This window comes from Saimiri boliviensis, chromosome 20 (genome assembly GCF_048565385.1).
Source record: "Saimiri boliviensis isolate mSaiBol1 chromosome 20, mSaiBol1.pri, whole genome shotgun sequence".
In the NCBI taxonomy this organism is placed as follows: domain Eukaryota; kingdom Metazoa; phylum Chordata; class Mammalia; order Primates; family Cebidae; genus Saimiri; species Saimiri boliviensis.
Window position 1 is genome coordinate 3,399,746 of NC_133468.1, and position 20,099 is coordinate 3,419,844.

The 20,099-nt window shown below is 43.1% G+C and overlaps 1 protein-coding gene across 1 annotated transcript; it reads right to left on the reverse strand.

The window, feature by feature from the left end:
* Positions 1–10,609: 10,609 nt before the first annotated feature.
* Positions 10,610–20,099, reverse strand: LOC141582422 (endogenous retrovirus group K member 7 Env polyprotein-like). The gene is made up of 2 exons (XM_074390285.1): positions 19,926–20,099; positions 10,610–14,319 (listed from the first exon to the last, which is right to left on the reverse strand). The coding sequence occupies exon 2, from the start codon at positions 13,341–13,343 to the stop codon at positions 12,363–12,365; it is 981 nt and encodes a 326-aa protein (XP_074246386.1). The 5' UTR covers positions 13,344–14,319; positions 19,926–20,099; the 3' UTR covers positions 10,610–12,362.

The following is a 20,099-nucleotide window of genomic DNA, read 5'->3' on the forward strand; positions in this document are numbered from 1 at the left end:
TACCCTGTCTCACCCCATCTCACCAAATACTTTGTCTTTTCTACTTCTCCTTTTAAGCCAAATATTAAAACCTTTTTAATGGAAATTATTTACTACGCCACCCTTGTGGGAATTGCTTTACTCACTTTACTATTTGCAGTGAAACGATATACTGCAGCAACCTCAGGGTAAAATATCCAACAGAGAATCTCAATTACTGTAGCATTTTGCTTAATTATTATCCTCATAGCAGGAACCACAGTTGCTAACAAAAAAATAACACATGAGCCTTTCCAAACATGCTCCTCTGCCTCTCATTGGAAAAAAAAAAAAAAAAAAAAGTTGCTTCTAGCTCCACAAATTGGGCCTACTAAAAAATGCTGTTAAAAAGTCTAGGACTAATGTTTTTACCCTGCCTAATTAAGTTTTTTCAAAAATGCTTCACCAACAGAATCATGGCTATTTCACAAACAACTACCTAAAACATCTACAAATGACATTGCTCCTTCAGCCAATCCAAAACCAAAAAACTCTCTGCCCTGCCCTCTAGCTCAGCAGGAAGTAGCAAAAAGCAAAAAACAAAACAAACAAAAACACACGGTGCCCCTTGTCCTTTTCTAACTATAGGGTCTGGAATGACAAAGCAGGAGCACTGTCATCTTGGACAAACACCGCCACTGTGTAAGTTCCAGCTCCCTTTCTAGCCTCAGGCATTTCAAGGAAATCACTTCTCTTCTAACTAGAAGCAGCCATAAAGAGCAGACAGTAAAACACAGATAAGATAGCTCAAGCACAGAGAGAGGGCGGGAACGTCTCTTGGGTAATTGCCAAACATCACCCTCATACAATGGGCCCCAGTGAAACAGTGGGCTTTAATAAGCTCATTCCTTTCCCTTCAGGTGCACTAAGGTAAGGAAACTTAAAGTAGACTCGGGGGTATGCCTGCAGCTGCAGGAAAATGTATGGAAACAGACACAGAAACTCTCCCTCCCAGATAAGCAACAGGAAGAAACACAAAAACATTCCAAGCCAGTAATATTAGCTGTTTGCCTCAAACCCTTTAAAAAAAAAAAACTCTCAGTCTCTAAGAAAAAATGCCTCTAGCCCAACTTGGCCAGAAGCTCCTCTCAGATTTATTCTCCAAAATAAACCTGTCTTTAATTGTTTAAGACACTTTTCGTGTTTCTTTCCTCTTTCTTTAATTCTTACACTAGTAAGCTGAGCTCATAGGATAAAAAGCCGTAAGTAGGAAATGATTTTTAAAGTTTAGTGTTATTATGGGTAGTAGTCTTAAAGAATAGAGAAATAGCATGTATTTGGAAAACAGCAAAATGAATTCTCAGCATGCAATAGAAGTTCCATTAAGAAAGAGTCAGGCCACACAAATAGGTGGCCTGTTTCTCAAAGAACATTATTCATGGTCCACTTTAAGTTCTGCCTATGATTCAGTATGGAATTCTAACAATGTATTTGTTCAGAATTCTATGTAAATACAGTATTGCATTTAAGACCCCTGATAACATGTATCATTATCTTTATGACAAACAGTTAACAAAATCTTTTGACTTCTTTAAGGATAAAATTTACCTTGAGTGAACTTCCTATTTCCCTTAAATTTGGACAAAACTGAAATTTCAGGTGTGTTACATGTAACACTACACTGCTTATGATAAAAATGATTAATTGTAAATTCTATCCATACACGGGGCTGGTATATCCTATTTTATACTTTATACTGCCTTGAGTACCATGATGTAAAAACCCTTGCAGGGACCCTAGAACTAAACACTATACCAAAAGCTATGTAAAATATATTGATTCCAGTTAAGGCTATGAGGATTCTAAGTAGGATGGCTCTCTGCCTGTGCTCCCACTTGGGATTTCTATGTGAAGACCAATAAGGACTACACTCACCAAATAGAAATGCCTGGTGTAACTCTATTGGCATGATGAATTTTTCAAGTATGGTGTTCTAAATAATTGCATACTTTTAGTAATTATCTTTGGTATTCTGTGATTGTACACATTTCAAATAGTCTTTTTACTTTGAAACAAAGCAATGTTATAGTCTGCAGTGATTCATTTCCGTATGTTAAATATCAGTTTTGTTTCTGCTGCCTGTCGCTTCCACTGGCTTTCGTGCCCGGTACCTTGTTTCCTTTTGTGTTAGTGATTATTTTTCACTATGTGCTGGTTATTGATTCTGAATAATTACCACTAGGAATAATTTAAAAAAAAGAAAAAAGAAAAAGAAAGAGTCAGGAGGAAATACAAGGAAGGTGGAGGGACACTCATAAAAGGTCTCAGTGCTGAGTTTTCACATTCAGCCTTATCTTTTTTATTATTTGTATTTAATTGGTCAGTGCCACAAAGAAAAATTAACACTGAGGCAAAGGATCTCTCAGTGAGCAATTTTTTTTTTTTTTGAGACAGAGTTTTGCTCTTGTTACCCAGGCTGGAGTGCAATGGCGCGATCTCGGCTCACCGCAACCTCCTCCTCCTGGGTTCAGGCAATTCTCCTGCCTCAGCCTCCTGAGTAGCTGGGATTATAGGCACATGCCACCATGCCCAGCTAATTTTTGTATTTTTAGTAGAGACGGGGTTTCACCATGTTGACCAGGATGATCTCGATCTCTTGACCTCGTGATCCACCTGCCTTGGCCTCCCAAAGTGCTGGGATTACAGGCTTGAGCCACCGCGCCCAGCCACAGTGAGCAATTTTTACTTCATGGACTAGAAGAAGGGTACTCTCGCTAACCATCTTGCCACGAGAGTACAATGAACAAAGGAAAAGCAGACATAGTTATCCCTTATAGCCCTCATGTGGTACTTCAGATCTCTCAATGTATTGATCTATATCACTGACACTTCGTATCATTTAATCTACATCTCCCCAATTTTTTCCACAGGTGTGTTCAGGGTTACAGTGTTTCAGGATCAGGTCAGGGATTGCCTTTCTATGATGACTCAGCTTGTGCCTGGATTCAATAAACCCTTAGAGAGACCTTGGATCCAGGGTCTGGAGTGTACATCAGCTTGCTGTGAGGATAGCTCCAAACTCTGAAGAGTGGGCATCCATAGAGTAGCTAAGGTTTGGGGTTAAGGCATGCATGAAGTTGAGAGAGGGGGCAGGTGATTGCCCAAAGTGGCTCAACAGCAGCTGCTTCTTGGGTGATGGAGGGTTGGGAAGTTGTGTCTTCTTCTATGTGGTCCCCCCAACAGAAATGTCTGTTTCTCAACTCAATGACAAAACATGCCAGTGTCTTGTGTGGAGAAGGCCCCTGGAGACCATGGGGGCCCTTGCCATGTGGCTGATATCAATAGCTTTCACTTTTCTTCTTAGTTTCTAGCCATCTCCTGGAATCTCAGATATGTCGGTCTCACCAGTGTTCATTTCTGTGGATAGTCTCCTTTTTTGTTGTATTTTGTTGTTGTTATCGTTTTTGCCCCACCGTGTTGCCTCACTTTAACGGGCCCATGAGCCCTCTTAGAGATATGCTGGTTTGTGGATAGCTATTTATTTCTTTGCGGGGTGTGGGGGGTGGTGGGAATAAGGGCTAGTATCTCCAATTTTGCCATCTTGATGACACATCCCACCACAATTTCTGTATGTATTCAAGTGCCAGCAGACATTTAGTTTGTTTCCATATCTTGGCTACTGTAAACAATGCTTCAATGAACATGGAAGCACATATATGTTTACAAGGTGGCAATGCCATCTCCTTTGAGTATACACCCAGAAGAGGGATTGTTGGGTCATATAGTAGTTCTATTTTTTAAAATTTCTAGAGGAAACTCGACACTGCTTTCAAATATGGCTGTACCAATCTACATTTCCATCAACAATAAATGGGTTTTCTTTACTAAGCACCCTCACCAACACCTGTTATATCTTGTCTCTTTGGTAATGGCTTTCCTAAAGATTGTGAGATGGTATCTCATGGTTTGGACTGGAATTTCCCTAATGATTAATCATGTTGGACGTTCTTATGTGCCTGTTGGCCATTGTATGTCTTCATTTTAGATGTGTCTATTCAGGTTTTTTGCACATTTTAAAAATTGGATTAATTGTTTTATTGTTATTGAGTTGTTAGTTCCTTATGTATCTTGAACCCTAAAGTCTTATAAGATATATGACTTGCAAATATTCTCTCCCAATTGATTGGCTGCCTATTCATTTTTTTTAAATTATTTTCTTTGGCATGCAGAAGCTTTTAAGTTTGATGTGGTGTGCTTGTTTATTTTTGCTTTTGTTGCTTGTGCCTTTGGTGAGTTTCTTTTAAAAAGGTCCTTCTCAGACTAATGTCAAGAAGTTTCCCTGTATTTTTTTTTTTTTTTTTTTTTTTTTTTTTTTTTTTTTTTTAGTAATTGAATGTTTTGAGGTATTAAGTCTTTAGTCCATTTTGAGTTTACTTTTGTATATGGTGTAAGAAACGGATCAAATTTCTTTCTTTTGTGGGTGGATATCCAGTTTTACGCATATCAGTTATTGAAGAGACTATCAATTTTCCATTTTGTCTTCGTGGTGAACTTGTTGACAATTAATTGGCCATATATGCTTCGGTTTATTTATGAGCTCCTTATTCTGTTCCACTGGTCTATGTGTTGGGTTTTATGCCAGGACCATTCTTTTTTATTTCTATAGCTTTGCAATACATTTTGAAGTCAGGAAGTGTTGTATGGGACAGAGCATAGAAAGTCAACACCAAGACAAAAGTATGTCAGATTGCAGGGTCATTTATTGCCGGCGACCACAGAGGACTCACGTCTCTCCAACCCGTGGCCCTGAGTTCAGGGGGAGCGGGGTTTTTAAGCTGAAAAACCACATCCTGGTTTCAGAGTGAGGGGATGCAGGGCAAGCAACTTTTCAGCACTTATTGGTAAGCAGAAGCAAACACTTTTCATAGAAGCCAAGGTCAGCAGTGATTGCAAAGAGAATGGGGAAGCCATTACAGCTTATTTTAAGAACAGCTTTGTCTTTTACAAAATGGCATTTCTCAGGTTCTAATTTTTAGGCTAGCCATGTTACAGAAGTATGATGTCTCCAACCTTATTTTTCTTTCTCAATATTCTTTTGATGTTTAAAACTTTTTGTGGATTTATAAAAATTTTAGTATTTTTTGTTTCTGTGGAAAATGCCATTAAAATTTCTATGTAGTGTTAAATCTATAGATCATTTAGGACATGTAGTAATTTTAACAGTATTAATTTTTCCAAACCAAGAATACAGGATATATTTCTATTTATTTATTTATTTATTTTTTTATTTTTTTACCTTTTTTTTTTATTGCATTTTAGGTTTTGGGGTACATGTGATGAACATGCAAGATTGTTGCGTAGGTACACACTTGGCAGTGTGGTTTGCTGCCTTCCGTCCCCTCACCTGTATCTGTCATTTCTCCCCATGCTATCTCTTCCCACCTCCCCACCCCCACCCCTCCCCCATTTCCCCCCAACGGACCCCAGTGTGTAGTGCTCCCCTCCCTGTGTCCATGTGTTCTCATTGTTCAACACCCACCTATGAGTGAGCATATACGGTGTTTGATTTTCTGCTCTTGTGTCAGTTTGCTGAGAATGATGGTTTCCAGGTTCATCCATGTCCCTACAAAGGACGTGAACTCATCGTTTTTGATGGCTGCGTAATATTCCATGGTGTATATGTACCACATTTTCCCTATCCAGTCTATCATCGTTGGGCATTTGGGTTCGTTCCAGGTCTTTGCTATTGTAAACAGTGCTGCAATGAACATTCGTGTGCACGTGTCCTTGTAGTAGAATGATTTATAATCCTTTGGATATATACCCAGTAATGGGATTGCTGGGTCAAATGGGATTTCTATTTTTAGGTCCTTGAGGAATCGCCACACTGTCTTCCACAATGGTTGAATTAATTTACATTCCCACCAACAGTGTAAAAGTGTTCCTGTTTCTCCACATCCTCTCCAGCATCTGTTGTTTCCCGATTTTTTAATGATCGCCATTCTAACTGGTGTGAGATGGTATCTCAATGTGGTTTTGATTTGCATTTCTCTAATGACCAGTGATGATGAGCATTTTTTCATATGTTTGTTGGCCTCCTGTATGTCTTCTTTTGTAAAGTGTCTGTTCATATCCTTCGCCTATTTTTGAAAGGGCTTGTTTGTTTTTTTCTTGTAGATCTGCTTTAGTTCTTTGTAAATTCTGGATATCAGCCCCTTGTCAGATGGGTAGGCTGCAAAAATTTTTTCCCATTCTGTTGGTTGCCGATTCACTCTACTGACTGTTTCTTTTGCCGTGCAGAAGCTGTGGAGTTTGATTAGGTCCCATTTGTCTATTTTGGCTTTTGTTGCCATTGCTTTTGGCGTTTTGGTCATGAAGTCCTTGCCTACACCTATGTCCTGAATGGTTTTGCCTAGATTTTCTTCTAAGGTTTTTATGGTATTAGGTCTGATGTTTAAGTCTTTAATCCATCTGGAGTTAATTTTGGTGTAAGGTGTCAGGAAGGGGTCCTGTTTCTGCTTTCCGCACATGGCTAGCCAGTTTTCCCAACACCATTTATTAAACAGGGAGTCCTTTCCCCACTGCTTGTTTTTGTCAGGTTTGTCGAAGATCAGATGGTTGTTGGTATGTTGTATTTCCTCTGAGGCCTCTGTTCTGTTCCATTGGTCTATATCTCTGTTTTGGTACCAGTACCATGCTGTTTTGATTACTGTAGCCTTGTAGTATAGTTTGAAGGCCGGTAGTGTGATGCCTCCTGCTTTGTTCTTTTTGCTTAGAATTGACTTGGCTATGCGGGCTCTCTTTTGGTTCCATATGAAGTTTAAGGTGTTTTTTTTCCAGTTCTGTGAAGAAGGTCATTGGTAGCTTGATGGGAATAGCGTTGAATCTGTAAATTACTTTGGGCAGTATGGCCACTTTCACGATGTTGATTCTTCCTAACCATGAACATGGACTGTTTCTCCATCTGTTTGTGTCCTCTCTTATTTCGTTGAGCAATGGCTTGTAGTTCTCCTTGAAGAGGTCCTTTACGTTCCTTGTTAGTTGTATTCCTAGGTACTTTATTCTCTTTGTAGCAATTGTGAATGGCAGTTCGTTCTTGATTTGGCTCTCTTGAAGTCTATTACTGGTGTATAGGAATGCTTGTGATTTTTGCACGTTGATTTTGTATCCTGAGACTTTGCTGAAGTTGTTTATCAGTTTCCGGAGATTTTGGGCTGAGATGATGGGGTCTTCCAGATATACAATCATGTCATCTGCAAATAGAGACAATTTGATTTCCTCCTTTCCAATTTGGATACCCTTTATTTCTTTTTCTTGCCTGATTGCTCTGGCTAGAACTTCCAGTACTATATTGAATAGGAGTGGTGAGAGAGGGCACCCTTGTCTAGTGCCTGATTTCAAAGGGAATGCTTCCAGTTTTTGCCCATTCAGTATGATATTGGCTGTTGGTTTGTCGTAAATAGCTTTTATTGTTTGGAGATACGTTCCGTCAATACCTAGTTTATTGAGGGTTTTTAGCATAAAGGGTTGTTGAATTTTGTCGAAAGCCTTCTCTGCATCAATTGAGATAATCATGTGGTTTTTGTCTTTGGTTCTGTTTATGCGGTGAATTACGTTTATGGACTTGCGTATGTTGAACCAGCCTTGCATCCCCGGGATGAATCCTACTTGATCATGGTGGATGAGCTTTTTGATATGCTGTTGCAATCGGTTTGCCAGTATTTTATTGAAGATTTTTGCATCTATGATCATCATGGATATTGGCCTGAAATTTTCTTTTCTTGTTGAGTCTCTGCCGGGTTTTGGTATCAGGATGATGTTTGTCTAGTAAAATGATTTGGGAAGAATTCCCTCTTTTTGGATTGTCTGGAATAGTTTCAGAAGGAATGGTATCAGCTCCTCTTTGTATGTCTGGTAGAATTCAGCTGTGAACCCATCTGGACCTGGGCTTTTTTTGGGTGGTAGGCTCTTTATTGCTGCCTCAACTTCAGACCATGTTATTGGTCTATTCAGGGTTTCGGCTTCTTCCAGGTTTAGGCTTGGGAGGATGCAGGTGTCCAGGAATGTATCCATTTCTTCCAGGTTTACTAGTTTATGTGCATAGAGTTGTTTGTAATAATCTCTGATGATGGTTTGGATTTCTGTGGAATCTGTGGTGATATCCCCTTTATCGTTTTTTATTGCATCAATTTGGTTATTCTCTCTTTTCTTTTTTATTAATCTGGCTAGTGGTCTGTCTATTTTGTTGATCTTTTCAAAAAACCAGCTCCTGGATTTATTGATTTTTTGAAGAGTTTTTTGTGTCTCTATTTCCTTCAGTTCTGCTCTGATCTTAGTTATTTCTTGTCTTCTGCTAGGTTTTGAGTTTTTTTGATCTTGCTCCTCTAGCTCTTTCAATTTTGATGATAGGGTGTCAATTTTAGATCTCTCCTTTCTTCTCATGTGGGCACTCATTGCTATATATTTTCCTCTAGACTGCTTTAAATGTGTCCCAGAGATTCTGGTATGTTGTGTCTTCGTTCACATTGGTTTCGAAGAACATCTTTATTTCTGCCTTCATTTCATTGTTTATCCAGTCAACATTCAAGAGCAAGTTGTTCAGTTTCCATGAAGCTGTGCGGTTCTGAGTTAGTTTCTGCATTCTGAGTTCTAACTCGATTGCACTGTGGTCTGAGAGACTGTTTGTTCTGATTTCTGTTCTTTTGCATTTGCTGAGGAGTGATTTATTGCCAATTATGTGGTCAATTTTAGAGTAGGTGTGATGTGGTGCTGAGAAGAATGTATATTCTGTGGATTTGGGGTGGAGAGTTCTGTAAATGTCTATTAGGTTTGCTTGTTCCAGGTCTGTATTCAGGTCCTGGATATCCTTGTTGATTTTCTGTCTGGATGATCTGTCTAATATTGACAATGGGGTGTTAAAGTCTCCCACTATTATTGTGTGGGAGTCTAAGTCTCTTTGTAAGTCATTAAGAACTTGCCTTATGTATCTGGGTGCTCCTGTATTGGGTGCGTATATATTTTGGATCGTTAGCTCTTCTTGTTGCAGTGATCCTTTTACCATTATGTAATGTCCTTCTTTGTCTCTTTTGATCTTTGTTGCTTTAAAGTCTATTTTATCAGAGATGAGAATTGCAACTCCTGCCTTTTTTTGCTCTCCATTTGCTTGGTAGATCTTCCTCCATCCCTTTATTTTGAGCCTTTGTGTATCCTTGCATGTAAGATGGGTTTCCTGGATACAGCACACTGATGAGTTTTGGCTTTTTATCCAATTTGCCAGTCTGTGTCTTTTGATTGGGGCATTTAGTCCATTGACATTTAGGGATAGTATTGTTACGTGTGAATTTGATACTGTCATTTTGATGCTACCCGGCTGTTTTGTTGGTTAGTTGATGCAGATTCTTGATTGTGTTGATGCTCTTTTACCATTTGGTGTGTTTTTGGAGTGGCTGGTACTGGTTGTTCCTTTATAAGTGTAGAGCCTCTTTCAGGAGTTCTTGTAGAGCAGGTTTGGTGGTGATGAAATCTCTGAGTGCTTGCTTGTTCCCAAAGGATTTTATTTTTCCTTCACTTATGAAGCTTAGTTTGGCTGGATAGGAGATTCTGGGTTGAAAGTTCTTTTCTTTAAGGATGTTGAATATTGGCCCCCAATCTCTTCTGGCTTGTAGGGTTTCTGCTGAGAGATCTGCTGTGAGTCTAATGGGCTTCCCTTTGTGGGTAACCTGACCTTTCTCTCTGGCTGCCCTTAGCATTTTCTCTTTCATTTCAACCCTGGTGAATCTGACGATTATGTGCCTTGGGGTTGCTCTTCTTGAGGAATATCTTTGTGGTGTTCTCTGTATTTCCTGGATTTGAATATTGGTCTGCCTTGCTAGGTTGGGGAAGTTTTCCTGGATAATATCCTGAAGAGTATTTTCCAGCTTGGATTCATTCTCTTCATCACATTCAGGTACACCTATCAGACGTAGATTAGGTCTTTTCACATAGTCCCACATTTCTTGAAGATTTTGTTCATTCCTTTTTGTGCTTTTTTCTCTGTTCTTGCCTTCTCTTTTTATTTCATTGAGTTGATCTTCGACCTCTGATATCCTTTCTTCTGCTTGGTGAATTCGGCTGTTGAAGCTTGTGCATGCTTCACGAAGTTCTCGTGTTGCGTTTTTCAGCTCCATCAATTCACTTATACTCCTCTCTATGCTGTCCATTCTCGTCAGCAGTTCGTCCAATCTTTTTTCAAGGTTCCTATTTTCTTTGCGTTGGGTTAGAACATGTTCTTTTAGCTCATTGTAGTTTCTTACTACCCACCTTCTGAAGTCTGATTCTGTCATTTCATCACCCTCCTTCTCCATCCGGTCTGGTTCCCTTGCTGGTGAGGAGTTGTGATCCCTTTTAGGAGGAGAGGTGTTCTGGTTTTGGGAGTTTTCATCCTTTTTGCGCTGGTTTCTTCCCATTTTTGTGGGTTTATCCACCTGTTGTCTGTCTCTGTCCCAGGGAGTTGGAGCTTTATGAGTTTCCGTTGCACTACTGCCTTTTTCGATTTTTCTTTCAGGTCTGACCCGCCCAGCTAGCAGCAGGTCTAGCCACTGCCTGCCCGCAGGGGCTTTGCTGAGCTGCTGTGGGCTCCGCCCAGCTGCCCTGAGCTCTTCCCTGCAGTCCTGTTTACATGGGCGTAGTTAGAACTGTCTCTGCAACGGTGGCCCCGCCTCTGTTATGGCGGACTCTCTCTGTTGTGGCAGGTTGCCTCAGCAACAGTGGGTTGCCTCGGCAATGGGGGCCTGCCTCCTTAGCGGTGGAGAGTCTCAGTAATGGCGGAAGCCCCTCCCCCACCGAGCCCGACCGTCCCGGTTTAGCTGTGCTTGGTTTGAAGGGCTCAACCCAGAGGGTTTCCAATTACTGTTTTTTTGGTGTTTTTTTTTTTTTTTCTTTTTTTTTTGAGACGGAGTTTCTCTCTTGTTACCCAGGCTGGAGTGCAATGGCGCGATCTCGGCTCACCACAACCTCTGCCTCCTGGGTTCAGGCAATTCTCCTGCCTCAGCCTCCTGAGTGGCTGGGATTACAGGCACGTGCCACCATGCCCAGCTAATTTTTTGCACCTTTAGTAGAGACGGGGTTTCACAATGTTGACCAGGATGGTCTCGATCTCTTGACCTCGTGATCCACCCGCCTCGGCCTCCCAAAGTGCTGGGATTACAGGCTTGAGCCACCGCACGCGGCCCCAATTACTGTTTTTGTTTTCGTTGTTGTTGGGGGTGGGGGGCTGGGACCCACCGAGCCTGATCACCTGGCTCCCTGACTCCGAGGGTTTTCTTTTAAGTTGAACGACCCCGCATTCCAGTCGCTTGTTGAAAAGGCGCCGGGATCTCCCGTGCTGCGACTCACGGAGTCGGCTGGAACTGCGGCGCCTGCTCCTGGCGGATTTTTTGCCTAGGAATCTCCTGGCCTGACTCGCTATTTCAGATGAATGGGCAGCTCTGCCGTCTCAGGGCTCTGCTCACCAGCTAAGAGGGCTCCCAGACCAGTGGCTTTTGTTCGGAGAACCGCAGCAACAGGGCGTGGTCACAGCAGCTGCGCGGGCGGAATCAGCCCCGCGGGGGCCAAAACAGCCGCACCGGCTGGGACTGTGATGCTGGCGACCCCTCTGCCTGGGTATCTCCTGGTCTGTGGGCAATAAGAGTTCGTCTGGAAATGCGGCGTCCACTCACCCTCTGCACTTTCACTGGGAGCTGAAGTCCTGAGCTGTTCTTAGGCGGCCATCTTCTCAGCATCTTTATTTATTTTTTATTGAGAGAAGATCTCACTTTGTCACTCATGCTGGAGTGCAGTGGTGTGACCATAGCTCATGGCATCCTCAAATTCCTGGGCTCAAGTGATCCTCCCTCCCCATGCTCCCCAGCAGCTGGAACTACAGGAATGTGCCACAATGCCTGGCTAATATTTTGAGACTTTTTTTTGTAGAGATGGGGTCTTCTTTCCATTTATTTGTTGAGCACCGAGGAGAGGGACTGCGAAATGAACAGAAAAACAGACAAACACACACAAAAGACAGAACAAGACCGCAGCCCCGAAAGGCTGGTTTAATCAGCTTTTATACTCTTGATAATAACAGTGACCTAACATAATGGCTGTGGTCCAGGGCCCTAATTGAATTCCTCTCTTGCCTCTTCCTGTTGTTTTCTTATAAGATTGTCCCAGGGGCACAGAAGTTCAGAGAGTTCCTTGGAACACTATGTCCCTCTTGTTTGCAAGCAGGAACAAGGAACAAGCTTGCGTGTAAGACATGTTCCAAATACTCTGGTAAACATCTGTGTGTAGAATGTTCCCAAACCCCTGGTGACCCTGGGTAGTGGGTCCTTAACTGACCTTACCTGTTTGCAGAGCAAGGACACAGATTCCCACATCTCCCCCTTCTTTTATTTATTTTGAGATGGCACATATTGAAGAGCCTTTTGCACATCATCTAGGGCTAGGGTCCTGGACCATCGGCGGAAGACTAAAAAGGCAACAATAATGATAATAATTAACACAGTAGAATTTGGCAACATAGTACTAACAATGTTTTGGGCGTGGCCAAGTGGGTTGAGTTGAGAGATACCATTTGCTAAGCTCTCAAAGATATCTTTACTGGTTACATGATGCAAGTTCTTACTAAAAGTAGCAGTAATAGTAGATTCTAATTCTAGAATTTTAGCTGTAAGATTTCCCCGGCCTATGAGTGTATGTTTGACTTTTTCCCAATCGGAATTATTATAAGGTACTGGTGTGATACAAATATGAGTGGAATTCCAGTCACATTTTAGGGCAACCCAGGTGGATAATACAGAAAGCTGATCCCAAAGCCATTGAACAGCCTGTTGTAAATTTTGAACATCAATAGCTAATTGAGCATCCAAATCACGTTGTTGTTGCCAAAGAAGCTGAGAGTCCTTGTGCCATTCTCTTATGAAATCAGCAGTTTGAATGCTTTGTTGTAAGGCAACACCAGCTACAGCAGCCGTAGCGGTGACTGCAGCAAGTCCCAAAATTGTTGCAAGGAGCACTCCCACGAAGCGACGGGATCTTTTTAACAGAGTGTCCAAAGCATGGAAGAGATATGAGACACCAGCAGATTCACTCCATGGTCTAGTGAGATTAACAGGCAGCCAAACATCCGGTCGGGCCCGTGTCAGCAACAAAGACTGACTAGACCAATGAAAGTCTCTCCACCGAGTTTGATTCACACATTGCAATAGAGAGTAATTTTCACAGAATATCTCCCCAGAGGTGTCATTCCAACTCCAATTTCCTGAGACCATTAGGTAAGGAAAGGGGACACAAGCTTGTCCGTGAAAGGTCGAGTTCACTTTTAAAGGCACCTGGAAAGGGCCTGATAAATCACTAACATTGAGAGACATATTTCCGACAGAGAAAAATATGGGATCAGCTACAGCAAGGAGTTTCCAAAGATGACCTTGGGGTTGACTAACCGCGGAGATGCGGCATAGGGGGTGTTAAGGCTTTATCCTGCCAAACAACGGTTTCATTTCCACTAAAGACTCACGTATTATTTGTCCTCTTCCAATAAAAGGTGTGTTGAGAATATTTTTCCTGAAACTGCCCATGGGGACTCCAGTCTGTGATTACAAAATTCTTTTCGGAAATATTAACCATCACAGAGGGGCTAGGCCCCCTGCACCTCATCCATTCAAGACGATGAAGACCAGAGTCCAAAAGGGGAAAGGGACACATGGGAAGAGAGGTGATCGAGTCTGGAACGGTTGTATTGGATTTTTCTACCTTAAATGCATTGACTGTAAGTAACGCTAGAGAACTAGCAAAAGTAGCATTGTGACTATAACGCATTCCCCACGATTCTGATGAATTCTTCAAACAAAGCTCCCATGCTCCCAAACACACAGGAAACCCCTCTGCAGCGATCGTGAAGTTAGAAATAAAAGCAGTGTTTAGATAGCTAGAATGATTGTGCCATCCGCGACACGAAGGTGGGGGGGAATATTAGTGTCATTAGTACAGACAGGGATCTCGTTATCTCCCCATGATACAGCCCTCACCAAGGGGGGATTAGGTACATAAGCCCAGTATACATAAGAAGAGGACACAAGACTCACCTGGCAAGTGACCACCGCCATCATAGCCAGCAACAAATTGCAAGGCGTGAGAGGCTGACGTGCTCACATCAGAGCGTCCTCGGCCTCCTGAGTCAATTTCTTTAATTGACCCCATGTCGGAGGCTGAGCTTTGGTGGTTGCAAAAGTGAAAGAAAGCCCAGTGCTCGGATTGGAGAATGCCTGGAGCAACATGTCATCTACCCCCTCCGATTTCATGGCTTTATCTTGATCCATCGGGACGGAAGCCATAGGTGATCTTCACCTGTTGAGACACAAGCAAAACCTCCCCCTAGATGGATCAATAACCCTTCTTTCCATTCACCTTCCTGTGCTCTGTACCACACTGGCTTTCGACATTCTAACAACGATGCTTTCTGATTAGCAAAATGCTTTTCAGCTGCTGTTTTATCCTGCGTTGTCCAATAATTAGCAAAATTCAAGGTATATAAAACTTTAAATAACACGACTCTTGGTTTAAGCCCCCTCATCCCCCCTTTTTGTTTATTTAAATATTGTCGCATAGTGCGATTAGCTCGTTCAGTTATGGCTTGACCTTGACTATTAAAAGGAATCCCTGTGGTATGAAAAATGTGATACTGTAAAAGAAATTGGCGTAATCGATGCGAAGTATAAGCTGGAGCATTATCTGTTTTTAGCTGAGAACGGTATCCCCATAACTGCAAAGCAATTAAGTAAGTGTGAAATGACCGATTCAACTCTTTCATTATGTGAGACAGAGGCCCAGTGAAAATGACTATATGTGTCAATGGTGTGATGTATAAATTTTAATTTTCCAAATGATAGGTATTGAAACACATCCATTTGCCAGATCTGGTTGGTATTACAACCACAGGGGTTTATACCTGTGGGCATTGGTTGTAAGTTTTGAGGGGCACAAGCTACACGCTGTTTAATAATATCACGAGCTTGTCGTCGTGTTGTATATGGTCTATTTGTCGATTACCTTCAGCTAAGGGACCGGGCAAAGAGGAATGTGCCCGGATATGAGTAATAAAAATTGGAAATCGTCGAGCAGCAAGAAGTTGAAAAATATAAGCAAAGAGTTTATCTAATAAAGAGAAAGATATAAGAGGTAATGACACTTGCGGTAATTGAGATACAGTAAGAACAGCATACTGGGAGTCTGAAATGATGTTAAGAGGTTGATCTGGGAAGTTTTGTAACACAAGGGAGATTGCCCATAATCCTGACTGCTGAACCCAACTCCAGGGCGAAGGAACGCACAACTCTCCGGCCATGGACCAAAAGCAGCCTTGCCGTTACTAGAGGCATCGGTAAAAATAGTGGGTCCTGCCACAGGGGAGGAAGAGATTGGGTTATAAGGAAGAACGTGATGCTCTTGTAAAAAAGAGAATAGTTTATGGGAGGGATAATGGTTATCTAATTGTCCCGGGAAATGAGCTAAAGCTATCTGCCATTCCTCACTAAATTCAAGGGCCTGCCGTGCCTGGGACATTGATAATTTAGTTATGATGAATTCAGGCTCACCCCCTGTAAGTTGGCGGAGGCGTCGTCTGCCTTTGTAAATGAGCATAGCAATTTTATTGATGTAAGTAAGCAACTTTTTGTTATGTTTATTAGGGAGAAATATCCACTCAGGAATACTTTGTCTCTGCCCCAAGCAGGCAGTTGGGGTATGAGGTGTAGTAAAGATATGTAAGTTAATAGATTGGTTACGATCGTAAAATTGCAATTGAGCCTGAGAAATTCGTTCTTCGACAAATTCCAATTCTTTTAAAGCCTCATTGAAGAGGCATCGAGGACTGTCTAAGTGAGCATCTCCTTCCAAGGTTGTGAAAAGGCGTTGCTGCTGATAAGTAGGAATGCCTAACACCGGCCATAGCCAGTTTATGTCCCAGAGCAACTTTTGAAAATCGTTAAGCATATGCAAATGTTCTGTACAAATGGTGATTTCATGAGGTTTAATTTGTTGATCTGCCAATGAGTACCCGAAGTAATTAAAAGGGGGTTCAAGTTGGATTTTTTTCAGGGGCAATTCGAAGGTTAAATTATTGCAAAGAAGTTTCTAGTTCTTTCAAATATGAGTCGCGTGAGATTTTATTCGGAGCAGCAAGGAGAATATCATCCATGTAATGGTAGAGGATGAGGTCCGCAAGAGCGTCTCTTAATGGTTGTAAAGCTCTATGGACAAACTCCTGACATAAGGTAGGGCTATTGATCATGCCGTGGGGTAGGACTTTCCATTGATATCGAGTAGCAGGCTAACTACTATTCAGCGAAGGAATGGTAAAGGCAAATTTTTCCTTATCTGGATCCTGCAAGGGAATCTTAAAAAAAAAAAATCCTGTAAGTCAATAACTGCTAAGCAATCATCTTGAGGGATCATAGATGGTAAAGGTAAACCAGGCTGTAAAGGTCCCATAGGCTTTATACACCTATTTACAGCTCTGAGGTCTATTAATAACCTCCATTTACCACTTTTCTTTTTGATCACAAAAACGAGAATTCCAAGGAGAGGTGGAAAGTTCAATATGATTATCATTTAATTGTTGTTGTACTAAGTCATGGAGAGCCTCGAGCTTCTCCTTTGTTAAAGGCCACTCACTGCTCCACCCAAACAGGGTCTAAAGAGGACCACGACAAGGGCAAAGCTCGAGGAAAAGAAGCAGTGGCTACAAGTTTTCCTCCCGAAATGGATTAAAGTTCATATCCAACATCATATTTTTCACCGCTGGAGGCAGATGAGGGATCTGCAAAAATGCTCCAAATTGCTGTAACAGGTCACGACCCCATATGGTTATGGGAATGTCCAAAATATAAAACTGTAGGGTACCCCGGTGACCATCTGGACCAACACAGGTGAGACTTTGTGAACTCTGAAAAACATTATCAGCTCTGCCTAAGCCTGAAAGAGTTACAGATACAGGTTTACAAGGCCAATCAGGGGGCCATTGGTTAGAAGCAGTAATAGATACATCAGCATCAGTGTCGACGTGTCCTTCAAATTGACGCCCCTGTATTTCTAGCTTAAGAGAGGGCCGAGAATCACTGGTAAGTGTCTCCCAAAAAACTTGATCACCTGGACTGCCAAATCCTCCAGCTCAGGGCACATTTTGTGTTTTAAAAGAATGATAAGGTAATAAAAGAAGCAAGGGGACTTTTCAATAACCGTTTTAAAAGTTGTAGGGGCTGCTCAGTTCGAGATACCTCATATTCTCCTTCTGAATCTGAAGATTCCTCCTCTCCCTTTCCTGAACAATCATCTTTCATGTCTCCCACCTTGTCATAGATTGGTTCGGGTCCTTCCCCACTTTCAGGGACGACGGCACCTACAGCCGCCCCAGCCATGGGGCCCTCCTCGCTAGAGGCTTCGAGCAACTGCAGGGCAATACGTTCACCAGCAGCAATACTTACAGGCTGGGAAACCTGCACCATGATTTGAATTTCACCCTGGTAGTCAGAGTCAATAACCTCAGGCTGCACAAAAATACCTCTCAAGGCAGCACTACTTCTTCCTAGTAAAAGTCCAAAGGTATGAGGGGGAAGAGGACCATAAACACCTGTCGATGGGCCTATGCTCCCCCACCGCCCGGGGACAGGTATAGGGTATAGAGACAGAAAGATCCACAGCGGCGCTGCCCTTGGTAGCAGCGCGAAGGTCCCTCACTTGAATGCGAACAGAGGGAGGAATCCCTATGTGTTTAGGAAGGGGTTCTGAGTGAGCCCTGCATTTATTGAGGGGCCGCAGGACAGAGGGCCCGTCTGGGCGTTTCCTGACTCTTTTACAAAGCCGAGCCCCGATCTTTGGGACAGAGCCAATAATAAATTTCCCTCCTTATCTTTCTTGGAGTAACATTCATTAGCCCAGTGATATCCCTTTTGACATTTAGGGCACAAAGTAGTAGGCAACGCCTTCTTTGGTTTCTGTTCCTTACTCCTTCCTCTCTTTTGACAATCCCTGCGAAAATGCCCAGGCTTACCACAATTGTAACAAGTAGCCTTTGAATGCAAGGCCGATGCAAGCGCGTTAGCGAATACCGTCGCATGGTGTTCAGGTGTCCCCACTCTGGCGCATGCACGGATGTAAACATCCAAAGAAGCTCCCTCTCCCCTCAAGGGGCTAAGAATGCGCCGGCATTCCTGATTAGCATTTTTAAAAGCTAGAGATTGAAGAACTATTTTAGCTGCTTCTCCATACCCAATGCCCTTGTTAACAGCAAGACGCAAACGAGAGAGAAAATCAGTGTAGGGTTCGGAAGGTCCCTGCATCGTCTTAACAAAAGGAGGAGGTAGCTTGCCGCTCACTTCAGCCTTTTGCCAGGCTTTCAAAAAATATATTCTTGACCTGCACCAGAGCAGCAGCATCAAGACCGGCCTGCTGAGCAATGGTGGCACAGCCCCCTTGCCCTGAAAGCTGGTCACATGTAGGCTGGTTTCATTTAACCTAGCTTGCACTCGAGTTTCCTCCAGCCACCAACTTCGAAGCTGCAACCACTGCGAACCCTCCAACACTGTCTTCCCAATTGCTTCCCAATCCGCTGGGATCAAAATATGTCCAGAAGCGAAAGAGTCTAAAAGGCCAATCACGGGCGGGGTGGCTCACTCCTGTAATCCCAGCACTTTGGGAGGCCGAGGCGGGTGGATCGCGAGGTCAAGAGATCGAGACCATCCTGGTCAACATGGTGAAACCCCATCTCTACTAAAAAATACAAAAAGTTAGCTGGGCATGGTGGTGCGTGCCTGTAATCCCAGCTACTCAGGAGGCTGAGGCAGGAGAATTGCCTGAACCCAGGAGGCGGAGGTTGCGGTGAGCCGAGGTTGCGCCATTGCACTCCAGCCTGGGTAACAAGAGCGAAACTCCGTCTCGGGGAAAAAAAAAAAAAAAAAAAAAAAAAAAGGCCAAGCACCAAAGGAGACTGAGGACCATGTTGAGAGACGGCAGCCTTGAGTTCCTTTAATATTTTATACTCTAATGGGTTATAATTAACATTCATCCCTCCTTGGGGGAACTGTGCATTTGGTGGGAATCGTTGCCGATAAATAGGAAATACCAAAGGAGGATCCTCCTCATGCCACCCAGGAGGGATGGGAATATCCTCCGGAGGCTCAGGATATCCGAAAGCAAATTGTATCGGCTCAAGCTCGGGGGGTGGGGGTGGGGGGGACGCCCCGGGGCGGTGGCGACAGCAGGTGGAGGTGGAACAAAGGCTGGGAATGCAGTGAATTGAGGCTGCGCCCTTCCCATCGTCCATCCCTTCAAAGGGGGCGAAGGGGGTGGCGGCGGAGCAGAGGGCTCCACCGGCGCCGCCACAGGAGAAGCAGCAGCAAGGGGACTCTTCAATCATCGTTTTAAAAGTTGTAGGGGCTGCTCAGTTCGAGATACCTCATATTCTCCTTCTGAATCTGAAGATTCCTCCTCTCCCTTTCCTGAACAATCGTCTTTCATGTCTCCCACCTTGTCATAGATTGGTTCGGGTCGTTCCCCACTTTCAGGGGCGACGGCACCTACAGCCGCCCGGGCCATGGAGCCCTCCTCGCTAGAGGCTTCGAGCAACTGCAGGGCTTGCCTAATAGCACTGCAGAGGGACCACAGTTGTAGGCTCATGATGTCACCCCGTTGATGACAACGACATAGCGTTCTAACTACCTGTTTCCGCTCCTGCAAATTCAACTGCACTTTATGCTGACATGCAAACCAGTAACATTTTTTATGAATTTCTTGAAACAACTGTTTTAAGGTTTTTTTCTGAAACCGCAGCTCCTATTGAATAGAGCAAGCCTTTTAAAAGCTTTGCATACTCCTTTTCCAAGGAAGGGGAATTCCCCATGATTTATCCCGAAAGTTCCCCTATTTATTTTTCTCCGATATAGATGCCAGGGACTTACCCTTTCGGTTTCACTCCCTTCTTATCTGTCCAAGGGCGCTCGGTCGGACCCTGCTCGCTGAGCCAGTTGTTGAGCGTCGAGGAGAGGGACTGCGAAATGAACAGAAAAACAGACAAACACACACAAAAGACAGAACAAGACCGCAGCCCCGAAAGGCTGGTTTAATCAGCTTTT